General features: G+C 42.5%; 1 protein-coding gene across 3 annotated transcripts in view; it reads right to left on the reverse strand.

The window, feature by feature from the left end:
* Elmo1 (engulfment and cell motility 1) overlaps positions 1–17100 on the reverse strand; it is a 463267-nt gene that overhangs the window by 366648 nt on the left and 79519 nt on the right. For all 3 annotated transcript variants that reach the window (XM_019210008.2, XM_010640488.3, XM_019210009.1), the window contains one exon: positions 7013–7182. In XM_019210008.2, the coding sequence (XP_019065553.1) occupies positions 7013–7182 (170 nt within the window). The remainder of the gene's footprint in view (positions 1–7012; positions 7183–17100) is intronic.

Consider the following 17100-nt stretch of genomic DNA (forward strand, 5'->3'; position numbering starts at 1 on the left):
GTGTGTGTGTGTGTGTGTGTGTGTGTGTGTCTGTGTGTGTGTGACTAAAGATTGAACCCAGGGTCTTCACACTGAGCTACATCCCAGCAGACTTTTCACTTTTTATTTTGAGATGATACCTCACAAAATTGCTACATTGTCTAGGCTGAACTTGAACTTAATTCATTCTCCTGCCTCATCCTCATAGAGTGTGGGTATTACAGGCTTCCTTGCTCCAAGTTAGGTCTTTTGTATGAAAGGTGCAACCAGGACAACTGGATAAAATGTAAGTGGCAGATTTAGGTGAAGAACAAATTCCAGTTCTCTGTTTTATTCTTGTAACTTTTCTTTAAGTTTAAAACTGTTGGAAGCAAAATGTTTGCATGAATACGTGCTTAAGCATGCATGTTAATATATTAAGCCATTACTGCAAAGTTTCAGCATAACTGGTTTTCCAGCACTGTACCTCCTGTAGCCCTCCAGCCCTGGGGAGCTCCCTGCCCAAAGCACACAGGTAAACTGGGGCAGAGCAGGTGTTTCCTTCATCTCTACATTGTACTGTGGGAGCCCGCTGGCATTTGACATTGGAAAAGTAACTTCGAGGCATTGACACAATCTATGACTCTATCTGTTTGTTTATTTGGCATTTCTGAGACAAGGGTCTCAGCTATGCAGATGAGATTGACCTGGAACTCACTGTGTAATCCACGCTGGTTTTATGGGATTACAGGTGTACACCACCACGCCTGGCTCAAGGACTTTGTTAAGTTTGACCTTGTGAAGGGAGGAACTCAGATAGCCAAAGATCTGATCTCTTCCCTAATAGTTGATTGGTGCTTCCTGTTGGCGTGCCTTTAAAAGGAGCTGTTTCTGTGAAATAAATCGGACCTCTTGTCTCCACACTATTGAGTGTGCTATCCTTTCTCAATCCTCACTCCCCAACTCAGGTACTGTAAGAGCCTGACTGAACCAGAGCGACTCCATGTTGACCAGCAAACGACCTAGAGACTGTCGCTCCCCCTCATCCCTTATAGGATAACTAATGATTAATTGTGAATTGTTAGGTAACTGCTTTGAAGTAGCTGGGAAACTAAATGGAAACTGTAGTGAACACAGAGACCCAACACAAATCACACCACTCCTTACTTGCCTGTAGTTGAATGTTCTGAACATTATAATCTAAGTTGTAAATGGAATAATGGATAATCGCTCTGCTGATCATTAGTACGTGACGGTCAAGTATATGCTTGATGACCACTAGCTCAGATCAACTGATTCTTTGCCTTTGTCCTCTTCCTGTAAGTTTTAAGTGTAAACCTCCCCCCTTCAGCCCTATATAAAATGGCCTCTGTTTCTGAGCTAGCCGCCTCTCTGAGCTACTTGGCTTGGGGAGTGCCGTCTGGCCAGACTAATAAAGGTCTATTTGCCAACTTGCCTGGTGTGTTCCTTCCTGGGTGACTCTCGCTGTGCGACTAGCTCCTGGAGCCTCGCTGAGCTTCTGAGCCCAGCATCTTGGAAGCCTCTTGGCTGTTCACGGTCCAGGAGTAAAAGTGAGACTTAAGTCTTACAGTACGTTCGTGTTGTGACGGCTGGGCCGCCACATTGTACCCTCATGTTGACTTCAGATTATGCAGAAGGAGAAAAGAAGTTTTTTCTCATGATGTTTGTCTGTTCTTAACTGGGATATTCTCTTTCCTAGTAGACTCACTTTTTAAAAAGAAATGAGAACAGAAGAGAAATGGTTTACGGAGAGGCTAAGGTTTCCCAGCAGCGTAAAATCTTCACCCCAGCCCAAGTAATCACATATTTTGTACAGGCAAAATATAAACTCGAATCCTTAAACCAGCTGTGTGATCCCTTCTCATTTCCTTGATCAGCAAACTGGACAGGGACTCAGAGAAAGCAAAGGGGGAAGGGATGAGGAAAGGCAGAGCCTGTTTAAGGAACTTTGCGGTTCACCACCTCTGATGAAGCCCAAAGATACAAAGCCCTGTCCCTTGTGATGCAAATTTCCCAGAAGGACCCTGAGGTAGGGACTTCCAGGCTTTGCAGAAAGCACCTACAGGGAGAGGGGAAGAAGGAGCTTGGAAGACTAGGCAACCCACAGCTGGTGCTGACCATGCAGATTGCAGGCAGCAGCTTCCTTCTGGCTCAGTCTGGGAGCTGTTTGCAACTCCCCATGGGCGCTGAAAAGTAAACGTCAAGTGGTGTGATCATGGCTTTGGACTAACCTGGTCTCCCAGAACAGCCAGGGCTTGTAAGACCCACAGAATTCAGAAGCAACAATGAGAGTTAAAGCTGGAAACTGCTTTTTAAAAAAGGAATTCATCTTTCGTGCCAAGATAAAATTTCCAGCAAGGTCATGCACAGTCAAAACTGTCATATACATCTTTGTATTTTTCCCACACACCTCCCTCCACCCCCTCACCTGCCCAGCGTGGTGTCAGGAACATGCCAACACCAGCACTCAAAAATACACACTTTGCTACAAGGAATAAAGTCTATAGATCCCTTCCCAAGTGTAAGTGTTAAGTGACATCAAAGCTAAAGAGTCACTCAACAAGCATAATTCAAGTTGGACCTCTATTTTCTCAATGTCAAAAAAATGAACAGCTCTGGTGCCAGTATGGGGAAAAATGATTTGAATGATGAAAATTTAAAATGAGACTGTTCTTGTTCGTAATGAAGACAGTTTTTTCTCCCTCCTCTTCCCTCCCTCTCTCCCTCTCTCTCTTTCCACCCAGCATCAGCCAGGCTCCATCACTTATATCCAAAGTATGACAAAGCGGGAGGGGACCAATTACTTATACAGTTCGTGTTGTTTATTTTGAAGACAACAACTACTTAAGGGTCTTCCCACATCACTGAAATAACTATAAAACTCATTTCATGGTTCCCACCAAACAGCCAAATTTTGGAGAAATGACCTCAGACAAGTCAATCAGAATTTACAAATTCCCTAGATTACTGAGAACTCACAGCTATTTTTCCTAGGAAAAAAGAAAAATCCACAGGAATGCCAACTCAGTACAGGCTGGGGTATCAGAAATGGACATTGTCCCAAAGGAATGGTAACCTGCAAAAAGACAGCTCAGCAAGCTAGTTTTCCATCTTTTATTTTAAAATAGCTTTAAAATGGACATGTCTCCTCAGTCATGAATTTTGTTCCTACAGAGTAATTCAAACATTCACAAAGATTATCCTCAAAGAGAAGTTGATTAAAAAAAGGCCAAAGAAAAAAATCTGAGAGTGACAAAAGTATCCTTTTATAGGGGAACAGTTAACTATATTGTGCATATTCTTCTAGTTATTACATCACATCCTACATCGACTGTACCTGCAGGAAGCTATGAAAATGAAGATATATGCAGGCCACAAAAATGACAGCAGAACAACATTTAGAGACATAGAAATATTGCTAAGCACAAAGAGCTAGTTAGAAGGAGCATGAATATTATCATTTTACTTTTATAAATGTGATGCATATTGTGTATTTAAATGGAGACACAAAAAAAGACACCCACCAAGATATTCAAAATGCTTGTCCATGGAAGAGAACATTACAAACATTTTTCCTTCTGCTTATTTACATGTCTTTTTTAATAATAAATATGATTTTCCCCTAAAAAATGGAAGTTAATTCAAAAAGACCCTCTGAGTTCTTTGGAAATCATGAATTTCACTTTTCTCGGTGGTGCCTCTCCACTCAGGGTGGTGCACAGCTTGCTCATGCCCCAGAGATGTCATTTGCCATCACATCCCTCTCCCCCAAGGCAGAAGGAAACTTAGTACCCTGCCCTTTCATATGAGAAACGTGTGCCCCATTCTCTGCCCACAGTGATGACCTGCAGGTTAACAGAGGAGGGCTGCAGAGTAAGCTGCCCAGCTCTCTGTGGACTGGAGGCTCGAGGAACACCCTACTATACTAAAACTCCAAAAGAGAGCAGTATTAGCTGCATGTGATGGCCCACACTTATAATCCCAGCACTCTGGGAGACTGAAACAGAGGACTGAAAGTTCCAGCCCTGTCAGGGCAATGTAGTAAGACCTTATCTCAAAAAATGAAAAAGGGCTGGGGATGTATCTCAGTGCCAGGGCCCTGGGTTCATTCCCCGGCACCAGGGGAAAAGAAAGCAGTATAATTCGCTACTTCAGACAATAGAATATATCATTTCTAAAAAAATCCTTGGATAACCATGTTTTTTTTAGAAAAACATCGTCCATTCCTTCCTATTCCTTTCCATACTCAAACTGAGGCAACACAACTTCATTTGTTTCCATGTCTATGTTCCAATCAAAAACTAGGAATGGAATTTCAAATTCCAGGAGGATGGAAAAATTAAATTAAGGTTTTAAACATTGTGCTCTGGCAAAATGGCACATCCCTCATGCTCCTTTGTTGCTGATTTTTGCCCCATGGCCTCTCTTGGTACCAGCGAGAAAGAGACTTGAAAAGCACTGCCCTGAGTAATAATAAGCTGGAGAGAAATTTCTGAATCTCATTACTACTCAAAGCAAAGACAGAAATTCCAACTATGTTTCTTAAGTGTTTCCTAAAAATTTCCACAAGTCCAACTTCAGAAAGCTCCAGCTTCCTTCCTCAGCTGGAAGTGAGCCGAGGATCATGACTAAATGCCTTCCTCACTGCAGGGCCTATTCAGTTCATGAGCTTTCTATTCCAAAGATTTCTTGGTAATTAATTGAAGTCTTGCTATAAGTTCCAGTGAGAAGCCAGGCTTCCTCGTTAGAAAAATATCTTCTTTTCTTCTGTTTAAACTGAGCAAAAAAAGTCAGGAAAAAAATAGATGTGGGTAAAATGAGCCACCTCGTAGGGTGCAGAACAGCACCGGTGTAATGGAGAAAAGAGTCCTTGCAAACCCATCCCTCAGTATCTTCTGCAAAAGCAGTGACTTTGAATTTGGGTACACCACAGGGGACCAGAGAGGAGTCATCCTTCTCAGAAACAGTGTGACGGGAAGTGTAAGAGAAAACTGCAAAACAAAATTTGTCCAAGACCTGGTCTTGTGCTCTGTTTACCTGTCTGAAACATGGAGGCACACATCACGTCTCAGTGGCTTGCTGATTGTTATAAATAGCTAAAATTTTAAAAAACAAAAGGCATTCAAACGCTCTGGTTCACATAATGACTCCAGACAGGTGCAACATGAAAATGTTAATTCCATTCTACCACTCACAGTTTTAGGTCTCAGGGACAGTTACTTTTTTGGGTAGTTCTGCGGGGTGAGATGAGTTACAGAATAAGGCAAGAGGACTGATGAAAAGTGAAAATGCTAGCCGGGTGTGAAGGTGCACTCCGCCAACAAGTTGGGAGTCTGAGGCAGGAGGAGTTCCAGATTTAAGGCTAGTCTGGGCAACTTAGCAATTTAATGAGACTCCGTCTCAAAAAAAAGTAGAAGAAAAATCTTAACAAGAGAAATAATTACTAGTTACTAGTTTTCATTCAAAACAAAAGAGACAGTGTTCCTCTAAGTGCTACACATTCAACTTGCCCATCCCCCCAAAAAAAATTCATTTGAAGCTCTGACCTCCAGTACTTTGGGATGTGGGGCCATGTTTGAAAAGAAAGCCCGTATTTAATGAGGTGACTAAGTCAAAATGAAGCCCTCGAGAAGGGCTCCAATCCCATCTGCCTGGTGAACAATATCCCTTAAGTGGAAACCCCCTGGAGCATCTGTGAGCTTGCACTCGGGTCTACTGCCCTCTGATGATGAGCAGCAGCTCCAGGAAGGGTGACAGCCAGCATGCACAGGTGACAGACTCCGTCTTAGACACCCCCCAAGCATCTAGGGTAGGGCTTCTCAGTCCTTTTCCCTTGCCATGATGGTATTCATGCTTACGGACTTCCTTCTGGTAGTCTCAACTCTGCCCACCTTCTGGCCGCCCCTGAGGACTAATTCACTAACACTCAAGAGTCCCAGTTCCCCAGACCCCTTCCAAGCTGATATTTTCCAACACTGACAGGAGTGGAATTTAGCCACAACTGTAAAAACAAAATAGTGTCTGTCTACTGTTTATAATTATCCTTTTCCAGATTGTCCAACTTTTTCAGCATTCTTGGATTTGATTTTTTTCCCCCTATTCAGTTCCAGGAATTTTCTCTACTTGTCTTTAAGGTAAAAATCTCAATTCCAAGCTTTAAAGAACACTCTTGCAAGGACAATGGCCCTGCTAACTGAACATACTGTCTTTAAAAGAAAAGGAAAGCCTTTTTCACTAGCACCAGCTACAAAGGTGAAATAATAGAGGGGAGACAGGAGAGAGAAAAGGAGCGAGGGAGAGAGGGGACCAGATCAGTCCCCATCAGGTAGCAGCAGTATCAGTCTGTTCTCTCTGTGTATCAGTAGGCACCCAATGATGATGGCTCTTTCCCAATCAGTATCTATCATGGGTCTGCACTTTATTAACTCAGCACACTGACATATCATTGAATGGTTCAGCAATTTTAGACACTCGCCTGGCTGGTGGCTGGTGGGCAGGGGCAGCTCACCAAGATCAGCTCCCTCATCAGAGGAGCCAAGCCCACCTCCGTCATGATGAAGCTTAAGCTCAAGTTCACTGTCACATCCTCTGTGAGGCCCTCTGATATCCACCAGGCCTCCCCACTGGCAGGAACTGGACCAAAGGAATTCTGCCTACAGATCAGTCATCACCAGGGTTTGGGAGACTCACAGTTTTCACATTTTCCCACTTCCTTCTCTTTTGTACAGAGTAAGTTCTCCATAGATACTGATTATACCTCATTCTAAACAATAACAGGCATTTAATCATTTAGGTGTTAAATTGTTTCAAAAATTACTTCAAGGTGGTACCTTGACCTAGTTCAGTAGTCTGAAAAGTTTGAGCTATTTAAGTTACAACCTCCTACCTTGCCACTATGGGCAAAGCCCTTGCCCCAAGTCTAGCCAAGTTCCTGGTGTCTAACTCGAGACACTGCAAGTGTAGGGTAGGTAACAAACACCACAATGCTTGCAGAGATAGGACAGAGGTGGAAGTCTGGATGGAAGCTGCTTACTCAGTGCCGCTCTCCACCATCTGGGTGAGCAGAGAGATGCCGTCCAGGTTGATAAACTCCTGAGCAAATGTGACGTCCCGAGAAAGGCTGGCCAAGTCCTTCAGGGCCTCCAGCTTGGCGTCCATGCTGGATGACTGGATGCGCTCATGGAGCTGCTGGGCATTCTGAGCCTTGAGGGCAGAAAGAGAGGAAGTGTTCAAAAGGGAAACTGGAACTGCATGAAAATTAGCACACATCAACAAGAAATAAAAGCACAAGTCCAAAGCACAGGGCCATACCCAGCCTACAGAGTGAGCATCTTAAGGGCCGGTTCCAGCCCCAAAGACCCCTACAGTGCCCGTCCACCCATGTCATATGTGCTTTGGAAGAACTCATTCCCATTTCAAGGAATAGCAAGCACAAGAATATTAAAGCCCCAGAAAGGGAACAGTAGGAAACACCCAGAATGTTTATGTTTTAAGTACAATTATTATCTGAAACGACAAAAGCTGCTGGCTTAGTTCAGTAGTCACACAAATTTATACAATATGCTCACTTGCTGAGTGAGGTTTCTGAGTATTAAGCATTTAATCTCTAGGTTCACAAGCTTCATTAGACACATCCAGAAACCTCTCCGGATTATTGAAAATCTTCATGCACAACATAATGCTTTGAATTCCAATTTTCAACAACATGAGGAGTCTCACATGCATTGGCCACTGATTGTGCATATTGGAAACAAAACGATTGAGAAGCCACGTGAACAGTGAGGCCTAGAACCGGAGTTCTCCTTAAAATATCGATGCACACATCCGCGGACATGGACACCTGTTGGTCAGCAGTGCTAGACCTCTGGATAATATTTTGTAGTTTATGTGTCTGGTTCTCCAGTCAAGGCTTCTGTATCTACTTTTCAGATGGGGTAGGCAGTAAAAAATTGAAATATTAAATTTTTCTACCTGTGTATTTTTTTTCTCAGTAGAAATAAATGAGTGTCTCTTATTACAGCTATTATTTACCTCAAAATCTCCACCATCTTCTTCTCTTTCCCAGGTACCTGCCTAATCCCTGAAATGCTTGTATCTTAAAGAAAAAGGGAAAATGGAGCTTGGATATGATTTGTCTCCCAAAGGTTCCTGCGTTGGAAGCCTGGTCCCCAGTAGGAGCAGGGCAAGAAGTGGTGAGGTCTTCCGTATCTCTCACCACACACTAAACTAAAATCAAAATGGATCAAAACCTAAATATTAAAATAGAAACACTCAGCCAGGGATTTAGCTCAGCGGCACTGTGCCTGCCTGGCAAACACAAGGTCCTGAGTATGATTTCGGAGACTGAGGGGAAAAAATAAAATAGAAACAATCTGTTGGAAGATAGAACAGGTAAAAGTTTAGAAGTCGTAAGTGTAGGCAAAGACTTTATGAACAAAACCCCAATTACATAGGAAATGCTACCAAGAATCAACAACTGGGATCATATCAAATTAAAAACCTTTTACACAGCAAAAGAAACCACTAAAAGAGTGAAGAGATCACCCACAGAACGGGAAAAAAATTCTTACCAGCTACTCCTCAAAAGACGAACAAGAATATATAAGTAACTAAAAAAAAAAAATCAGTCACCCCAAATGGAAAGACCCAACACCAAATGGGCATCTGAAATAGACATCTCTCAGATGAAAAAGTACAAAGAGCAAATAAATATATGAAAAAATGCCCAACACCATTGGTCATTCAAAAAATGCAAATGAAAACAACACTAAGGTTCCATGTCAGTCCAGAAAGAATGGCTTTCATCAACAAATCAACCAATAACAAATGCTGGCAAGGCTGTGGGGAGAAAGGAATCCTGCTCCATTTCTGACTGGAGTGTAGACTGGTGCAACCACTGTGGATGTTGGTATGCAGATTCCTCAAACACTAGAACCAGAGGTTCCACTTTACCCAGCTGTTCCCCTTTTAGGTATCTTCCTGAAAGAGTTAAAAGCCTCACATCACAGTGATATATGCCCACCCAGTTTACAGCAGCACACTTTATAACAGTTTAATAGCATATTAAACAGCCCATATGCCCATCAATAGGAGAATAAAGAAAGAAAATGTGCTTTCTATATACAGTGGAGCAATAATCTGCCATAAAAGGGTACATTTGAATCACTCGTAGGAAAATGGATGTACCTCAAGACCATAATCTTAAGTGAAGTTAATTGGACACACAAGTTTAAATATCACATCGTTTCTCTTGTGTGAGGAACCCAAAGGGTAAATAAGCATAGTATCTATCCTTAGATATTGGGAGGTAGGAAAAACATGTTCAAATGGGAAGGGGAACTAGAGAGGGGGGCAGGGCAAGAGAAGGAAGGGAAAAGGGAAAAAAAGAACAGAAGAAAAAAATGGAAACAAAGCTCATGTAAATGGGGAGGGCAAGAGAATGGGGGGGTGGGAAAAAAGAACTGAGATGTGTTATGTACAGGTAAAAACTGTCCATGGTGAATATTGTTAGCATGTATGAAAAATACGTGATAATTTAAAAAAATAAAGTCTGTTTTTGTTTTTTTTTTAAGTAGTGGGATCTTTAACAAAAGAAGCTGACTGGAAGGTCAGCATTGGCCCTGACCTGGCCACATTCTGGCTTCTTGTCCCACCCAAAGGCTCTCCACCATGAGGCCTTCAGCAGAGCTAATGGTGGTACCACACCCTTGGCTCTTCAGAAAGTGAGCTAACCAAACCTCTTTTCTTTATAAGCTTCCCAGCCATGGATATTCCATTACAGTAACAGAAAATAGACTAATACAAGACACTTGACCCCAGCAAGGACAATCTCTTCCAAACAGAAACTGGGGCAGAATAACAGAGGGAACTACGACAGGGTTAGATAGCAAAGCGGAGGTGGGGAATCCACACAGGGACTGAGAGTAGAAGGATCTACCCCAACAGAGCCCACAGTCCCCAATCTGCGGCCAGTTTCCCTGCACTGTTCCCTGGAAGCAGCTTCATAGGGAAAAAGTTATTCAACGGGGAAACAAGGCAGCTTTTCAGGAGCCAAGACAAGGAGGACACTCGCCCCGCCATTTGCTCTGAGATCCTAGGTCTCTCCCACTTCATTTGAACCGAAGACAGAAACTGCACATCAGAAACCAGAAAAAGGAAGAGAAACAAAGAAGGAGAATAAGAAGACTTCTGAATGATTCACTGATTGCCAAATAAATGACAAAGCACTCAAATTCTAAATGCCTATTTGCTGGGTGGGTACTTGGGATTGAACCCACGTGAGCTACTTCCGCAGACCCTCTTTTATGTTTCTTGTTCTGAAACAGGGTCTACCTAAGTCACTGAAGTGCTCAGGCTGGGCTCCACCTTGCGATCAGTGGAGTTTGACCTTTCCTCCTTAGCCATCCAGAACGTTGGGATTACAAATGTGGGTCACGATGCTTGGCCATCTACTTTTATTTTTATTTTTTTAAAGAAAGAGTAGACAACTGAAAAATTTATCTTTTAAAATGATTTAAAAATACATTATTTTCCAAAATTTTCAAGTGGATATTCAGAATTCCAGTGGATATTTTAAAACTGGATTATTTCTACAGCTGTATTAATTGGACGGAATTACTGGCTTATGATAGTTAACCCAAGTGAATCCCTTTGAATTTCATGAAAAAACATTTTCAAGAAGAAAATCTGCATTTACTATATAGAGGATGACAGAAAGTACTGAAACATTATTTCAATTCATGATAAATGATAATGAATAGCCTCCAGGGATATAAATGCTACTAATGAAAAGCCATGCAGAACTTTCTGTGAGCCACTATTCTAAATGCCTCTATGAAGTAAACCATTTAAGGTTCAGTGCTTTTGTTATGTTTACTTAACAAAGGAAATTGAAGTGTTAAAAGGTTATGTAATGTGCTCAAGGTCACACGGATCATCAGGGCTGTGAGCCGAGGTTCAGCCAGGGTGGAAGACACAGAGGACATGCTCTGAACTGTGATCTCGGTTCTTGTGCGCACAGAATCGCTTGGATGATTTCTTACAGCAGTTCCCAGGATCCCCTATACAGTTTGTTGTTTCTAAAGCCTGAGGTGAGGTCCCCAAAGTACATGTGGAACCAGGCCCCAGGTGCTGGTGATGTCCCCAGTGACACAATGAAATGCACAGCTCTAAACCACTTAGGACCCTGCATCCCCCAGAGATGACACAACAAATGCAGATCTCATCTTCTGCTTTTTAATTACTTCCCTGATGCCCCAAGATGAGGCACATGAGATTTACTGGGTTCAATGCATCAAAAAGAAAATCTGTTCTTTAAAAGTTATGTATTTTTCAGGAAGAAGTTTTGCTAAAATAAATAAAAAAAAAGCTAGGTAGATGGAAGCTAGGTAAATGGAATTTATTAATTCGTGCAGCCAGGCAGGAAAGAGCATCCCAGGGCTGTGAGCCCCAGACCTGATCACAGTCAAAAGATTAATGCTGACAGGACAGCATTAGTGTGATCTTCTTTCAGCTGGACCAGAACAGGTAGGGATGTGTTTTCTCATCTTTTGTAATTTCCAAACAATCTGGATATAAAATGTTTATCACTCAGAGTGAGTGGTTTTATTATTGAAATGTTGAGTGTGGTAAGGAAGATTTCTATTTTGTACCTCAGTGGTTGCAGATTACTCTGGTGATAATTTTACTTAGCCTGTACTCCTCAAACAAATCCTTACAGTTATCTATTTCAAAGCAATACTCACTTTCAGAACCCCTGCTGGCTGATCAACAAATACCTATGGAAAGAAAAAAGGCAAGGCACATGCTGCCATGTACATTTGTACAAAGTAAGGTTCTCACCTTCCTGGGCCTCACTCACCTTGGAGTGGGGAGTGGACAATAAAACAAACAAAAAACAGAAATAGGAAATTAAATATTGTACAGTATCGATGAGTGTTACAGCCAAATCTGAAATGAACAGGTATGATAAAGAGTGACTGGTGACACTTTTAGATGGGGTGGCCTTCAGGGACAAGAGACCTAAGGAAGGAAGTGACCCTCACATGGAGATCTGATTCAGAAGCCAGTCACACTGGGTCCAGAAAGGGTGCTGGGCAGTAGGAATGGTCAGTGCAAAAACCTTCCACATGAACACTCCTGGCGTGTGCAAAGGCACAGAGGAGGAGCGGGTTGTCAAGAGCATACAGAGCTGGGGGGATTTGGGGTGGTGTTGTGAAATCCTGAAAGAAGACACTTACATATGATACACAGGTGTCACTGGGGAAGCTTAAATGGCACCTGCATTGTTACACTAGACAGCATGCTGTTCAATAGTAAGACGGCGATAAAATACTCCTGACATAGGAGGAAATCATATATATAGGTAAACATCAAATTTGTAAAGAATGTAAGGTGGCTTGGGCACAGCCTCAAGACAGAGCATTAGGAGAAATGGCCAGGACACAGGTACGAGTGAAGGTGCAGCTCACTGGGCACAAGGTTGTGTATTGTCACCAGTAGCACAATTCCGGGAGAGGAAACTTGTTCCACTTGCTCACCACTACACTCCCAGCATCTAGAACAGTGCATGCCCTTTACTAGGACTTCAGAAAAGTACTTCACTAAATAAATGAACAAATTAATATATGTTCATGTGTGCATGCAGATGTACTTGCATGCAACTGAACACAGAAGGTAAATTAAGACACAATCTGTGCAACTGATGAATTATTATAACATTTGACACAACTGTCTTTATAGCAAGCTTATTTTTTTTATTTTTTTTATTTTATTTATTTTATTTTTTTTGTTTTAGTGTGATTTTTTATTTTAGTGATTCTGCACTACTCCTATATTTGGAAGGAAATAATCAACATTATTTGAAAAATAAGACAGTCTTATTCTAAAGAACAGAGTCTAGCAGCTGTGTGAGGGACCGTACCAGGCACTGTGTTATTATCTGGAATTGTTCTAAGGGTAGAAAGCCAGTTTCATAGTTCAGAGGCTCAACGTGGCTGCCACATCCTGTCCTGTGCTGGGAAAGTTTCTGAGCCCGATTCTGGGAGATGCAACCCATGGATTCAGTGGCAGAACACGAAGGGGTAGTGGTGTGTGGATGCTGAGTTTATCATCTCTGCTCTTAAAGGTACTAGTTAAAATCATCCCTGAGAGGCATGGTGGTGCATGCCGATAGCCCCAGCCCTCTGGGAGACTGGGGCAGGAGGATCCAGAGTTCCAGCCCAGCCTAGGCAACTCAGCAATTTAATTAGACCCTGTCTCTAAATAAAAAGTGAAAACTGGGCCAGGAATGTAGCTCAGTGTGAAGACCCTGGGTTCAATAACTAGTACAGGGAGGGGAAAAAGAGGCTACCAAGAGCAGCCTTAGATCCTTTCTCAAAGCCTACACCACAAAGCCCTAAACCTGAGCCTCGCCCTCCAAAATATTCTTTCTAACTCTTCTCATCTCCGAAATCAGGAAAGCCAGGCCATCTGCACCTCCTGCCTGGACCATGGTAGGTCACTCCCAACTGTCCCCTGGGTATCCTCACAGTCCTCTTGGGCAGCACACTCTGCCACCTTCTCCCTAAGCGAGGTCTTCCTGAGCAATGGCGGCAAGTACAAAACAAGACATTTATTACTCCTTTCTAGTTTCTGAAACCAGTAGGAAAAAAAAAACTGAAAAGTGATAAAGTGCTAATGGTCTTACTGTTAAGCCTCCCTGATAACCTAAATCACAGAGTGACTGAGATAATGCCACATTCTTCTTGCCGTAGGAGCTAGCCCCCCAAATCACTGTGACAGCTTGCTGACCTCGGTAAGTCTCACCCATGGCGAGCGGAGCCTGCACAGCTATAGCAGGAACTTCAGGACCAATTTGGGGTTCTCTATCCACACGGGCCAAAATGAGGACCAACGCGCAAGAAGAATTCACTTCCTGTATTTTCAAAGGCTCTTTAAAACAACCTTCACAGCTTGGAATACGGAAATGCTTTCAGCCAAGATACATTTGGACTCACGTTTCGTACATGGTCACGACTTGAGAATAGTTTTTGTGTATTTAATTTAAAATACTACCAGCACATGTGACAAAAAGAAATATCTAACGACAGCTAACAGTTATAAAACAGTTACCTCAACATTAACTGCTGGTGGAGGTATCCCTGGAGAAATGTTTTGAACCTTTCGACCTTGCGGGAGCTTGCGTGCATGCGTGAGTGAGCGTGCGTGAGGCGCATGCGTGCGTGCACGTGTGTGCGTGAATGCGTACGTGAGATGCGTGCTTGCGTGCGTGCCGGTGTGCGCGGCATACACCTGGCGTGGTTCGATCTACACTGCCCCGCAGCCAGCTCTGCTCTGAGCACAACCACGGATTTCTCCATGGTGGTTCACACCACATTCCTACCAGCAGCTGCACAGTATTCTTGGACATCACCCCCTGCCTCTGCCTACTCTCCCATACATACAGTCAATCGTTCTTTCTAATGGGCTATTTTTTCCTTTCTTTCTGAAATTATTTCCAGACTGAAAGGCTGGGTGGGGGGTTGTTTGCTTTGTTGGTAGTCAAATTTATCGATCATTTTCTTTATGGCTTCTGGGATTTATGTCCTATTTGGAGAAGCCCTCCCCACTCCAAGACTACAAGCACATTCATTATTCAGACTGTTATAAACAAAAATTACAGAAAAGCAAAAGCAGTGATCTGACAACAGTAGCCAAAACTCATTTAAAAATGCGCCTCTATCATCGTACACCCTCAGATTCAATTTCGGACTTCAGATGCAACCACTACACTTATAATCCTGGTAGACAAAAGCAGCTGCCCAAGCTGAAGCTCCCCAAGCCTGCACCGCGATTTCACATACTTGCACACACATTCTCTGGATGTGTTTCTGTCTCTTGGCTTATTTAGTTAGTTAGTGGTGCTAGGGATCCAACTCAGGGCCTTGCACATGCTAAGCAAGTGCTGTAGCTCTGAGCCAGGCCCCCAGCCCTCTGGTTATATTTTGATGATATGCAGAGATGGATAAGGATAAGACAATAGAAAGATATACTCAAACTGGGTGCGGTGATGAACACCTGAAATTCCAGATACTTGAGAGGCTGAGGCAATTTAGCAAGACTTTGTCTCAAAATTTAAAAAATAAAAAAAAGCTGGGGATGTAGCTCAGTAGAAGGGTACCCCTGTGTTCACAGTGGAAGGGTACCTCAGTACCACAAAATAAAAGAAAAAAGAAAGATGCACTCTTAACACAGTCACTGGATTGTCCAAAGACGCAGTACAGCTACATGCAAGGACTTTTACAGGCAAAAATAGTGCCAGGTGGATGTTTGTGCAGATCTTCTTGTATTAGTACTTTATTTCCTTGTGGGTACAATGCAGAAGAGAATGTTTTGATAAAGGAAGGAAAGAAAAACAAATTCATCAATCAACGAAAAGGAAGTGTGGAGGTAAAACTTAGCATAGCTATACATTAAGAATGAGTCTGTGTGTGTGTGTGTGTGTGTGTGTGTGTGTGTATATCCTTATATGGCCGAAGGAAGAATTCACTGTACTAGATGAAGGAACTTTCAAAGCTAATGCGACACCATGGTCTGGGTTCTTCTTGCCACACTGATACTTTCTGCCAGATTGTATAGTTTTTTAAATATATATTTTATTGTGTACCTAGAAAGTGAAGGAGTTAACATGTGCAACTCATATCTTTCCATTAGACACAAAATAATTTTAAAAATCTACTAGCAACAAATAAGATTTACAGATCCTAAATATCTTGCCATAGAGTAACTTCCCATTCTAGATCCTGGAGCTATGACCAAACCAACTGCTTTCAATGCAGAACCCTGGGCCACTCTACATCAGGCCCACACATCAGCATTTTTAAAGTTCCACAACTGATCTAGGTTTGTGGACCACAGCTCTAGAAAGCAAAGCAGTCCCAGCCCATGATAATGCCTTGTGCACGAGTTTTCACGTCTTCCTCTCCATGGAGCTGGGAATGTGAGGCTCTTCCCCTGCAGAGCAGAAACCACCCCAACCCTGATGATGTCACACCTCAGCATTAGTATTCTCCCTTGACACGCTGAAAAACCCTGCACAACACGTAAGTCTCCTTGAACAAGTGACTTAGATTATAGCAATTTTGCTCCCAAATCCATAGCAATCACAAGGGGCACTGCCTCCTTCGCTTTAGAGAAAGCCCAGATGAAAGAACTGAGTCTTCCACATTCCAAGAGGAAACAAAAGACGAGGTATACTTTCTGCCCAACAAGTGGATGAGTACTTTCAACAGGATAAACAGAAACTGCAAAAACCAAAAGGCAAATGAAACCATCTTCCCTAAGGGTCAAATGCGGGCATTAGCTCATGCTGACTAAGGGAGCAGACCACTGCAAGGCCAGACCCAAGGGGCTCAGCTCATCACAGAGCCACTGAAAACAAAGCACAAAGTATAATTTCCATTACATGGCTGACGCAGCATCAGAAGAAAGATCTGCCAACCCAGCAGCGCAGTCCACTGAGCTCATCATTCCCTTTTTGTTCCAGTTGTTAGTGGGAAAAATGGTGAAGAGTTTCTAAGCCTCTCTAATGTAATTTTCAACATGAAAAATTTGTGGTGGTTACAAAACCCACGGTTTAATTCTAGCCAGATGCTTCTCCCAGTTTTTAACATATTTTTAGCCTTCCACATGGCTTCAGTTGAAACTGGAAATGATAGATGCATTTCTCATCCCATATGCAGTGTGAAAATAGTAACACTTGGTGTATTTTGTGTAGCTTTTTTTTTTTTTAGGAAAGCAGAAAAAAAACCACTAGAAATAATAGAGTTGAAATATGCTAATGTCACTATCCAGAGTCTCTATAAGCAAGTGAGAAAGATCAAAATAAGCAACACAGCTTGCATGGTCTCAGTATACTGCAGCATCATGTTTAGCAGCTTTTATTCAGAGACTTTTAGGTGTTTTATCTAGAATTGGCTGTCAATGAAACAGCCAAAGTGGCCAATATTTTTGAACTGTTTTTAAAAAATTGTCATCATAAGCAGCCAAAGATAGAAAGTGTTGCCATTTTCTTACACATTCTCTCTCCCTCTCCCTCTGTCTCCCTCTCCCTCTCCCTCCTCTCCCCCATTTCTCACTCTC

This window comes from Fukomys damarensis, unplaced genomic scaffold, assembly GCF_012274545.1.
Source record: "Fukomys damarensis isolate Sample0158 unplaced genomic scaffold, DMR_v1.0_HiC HiC_scaffold_17, whole genome shotgun sequence".
In the NCBI taxonomy this organism is placed as follows: domain Eukaryota; kingdom Metazoa; phylum Chordata; class Mammalia; order Rodentia; family Bathyergidae; genus Fukomys; species Fukomys damarensis.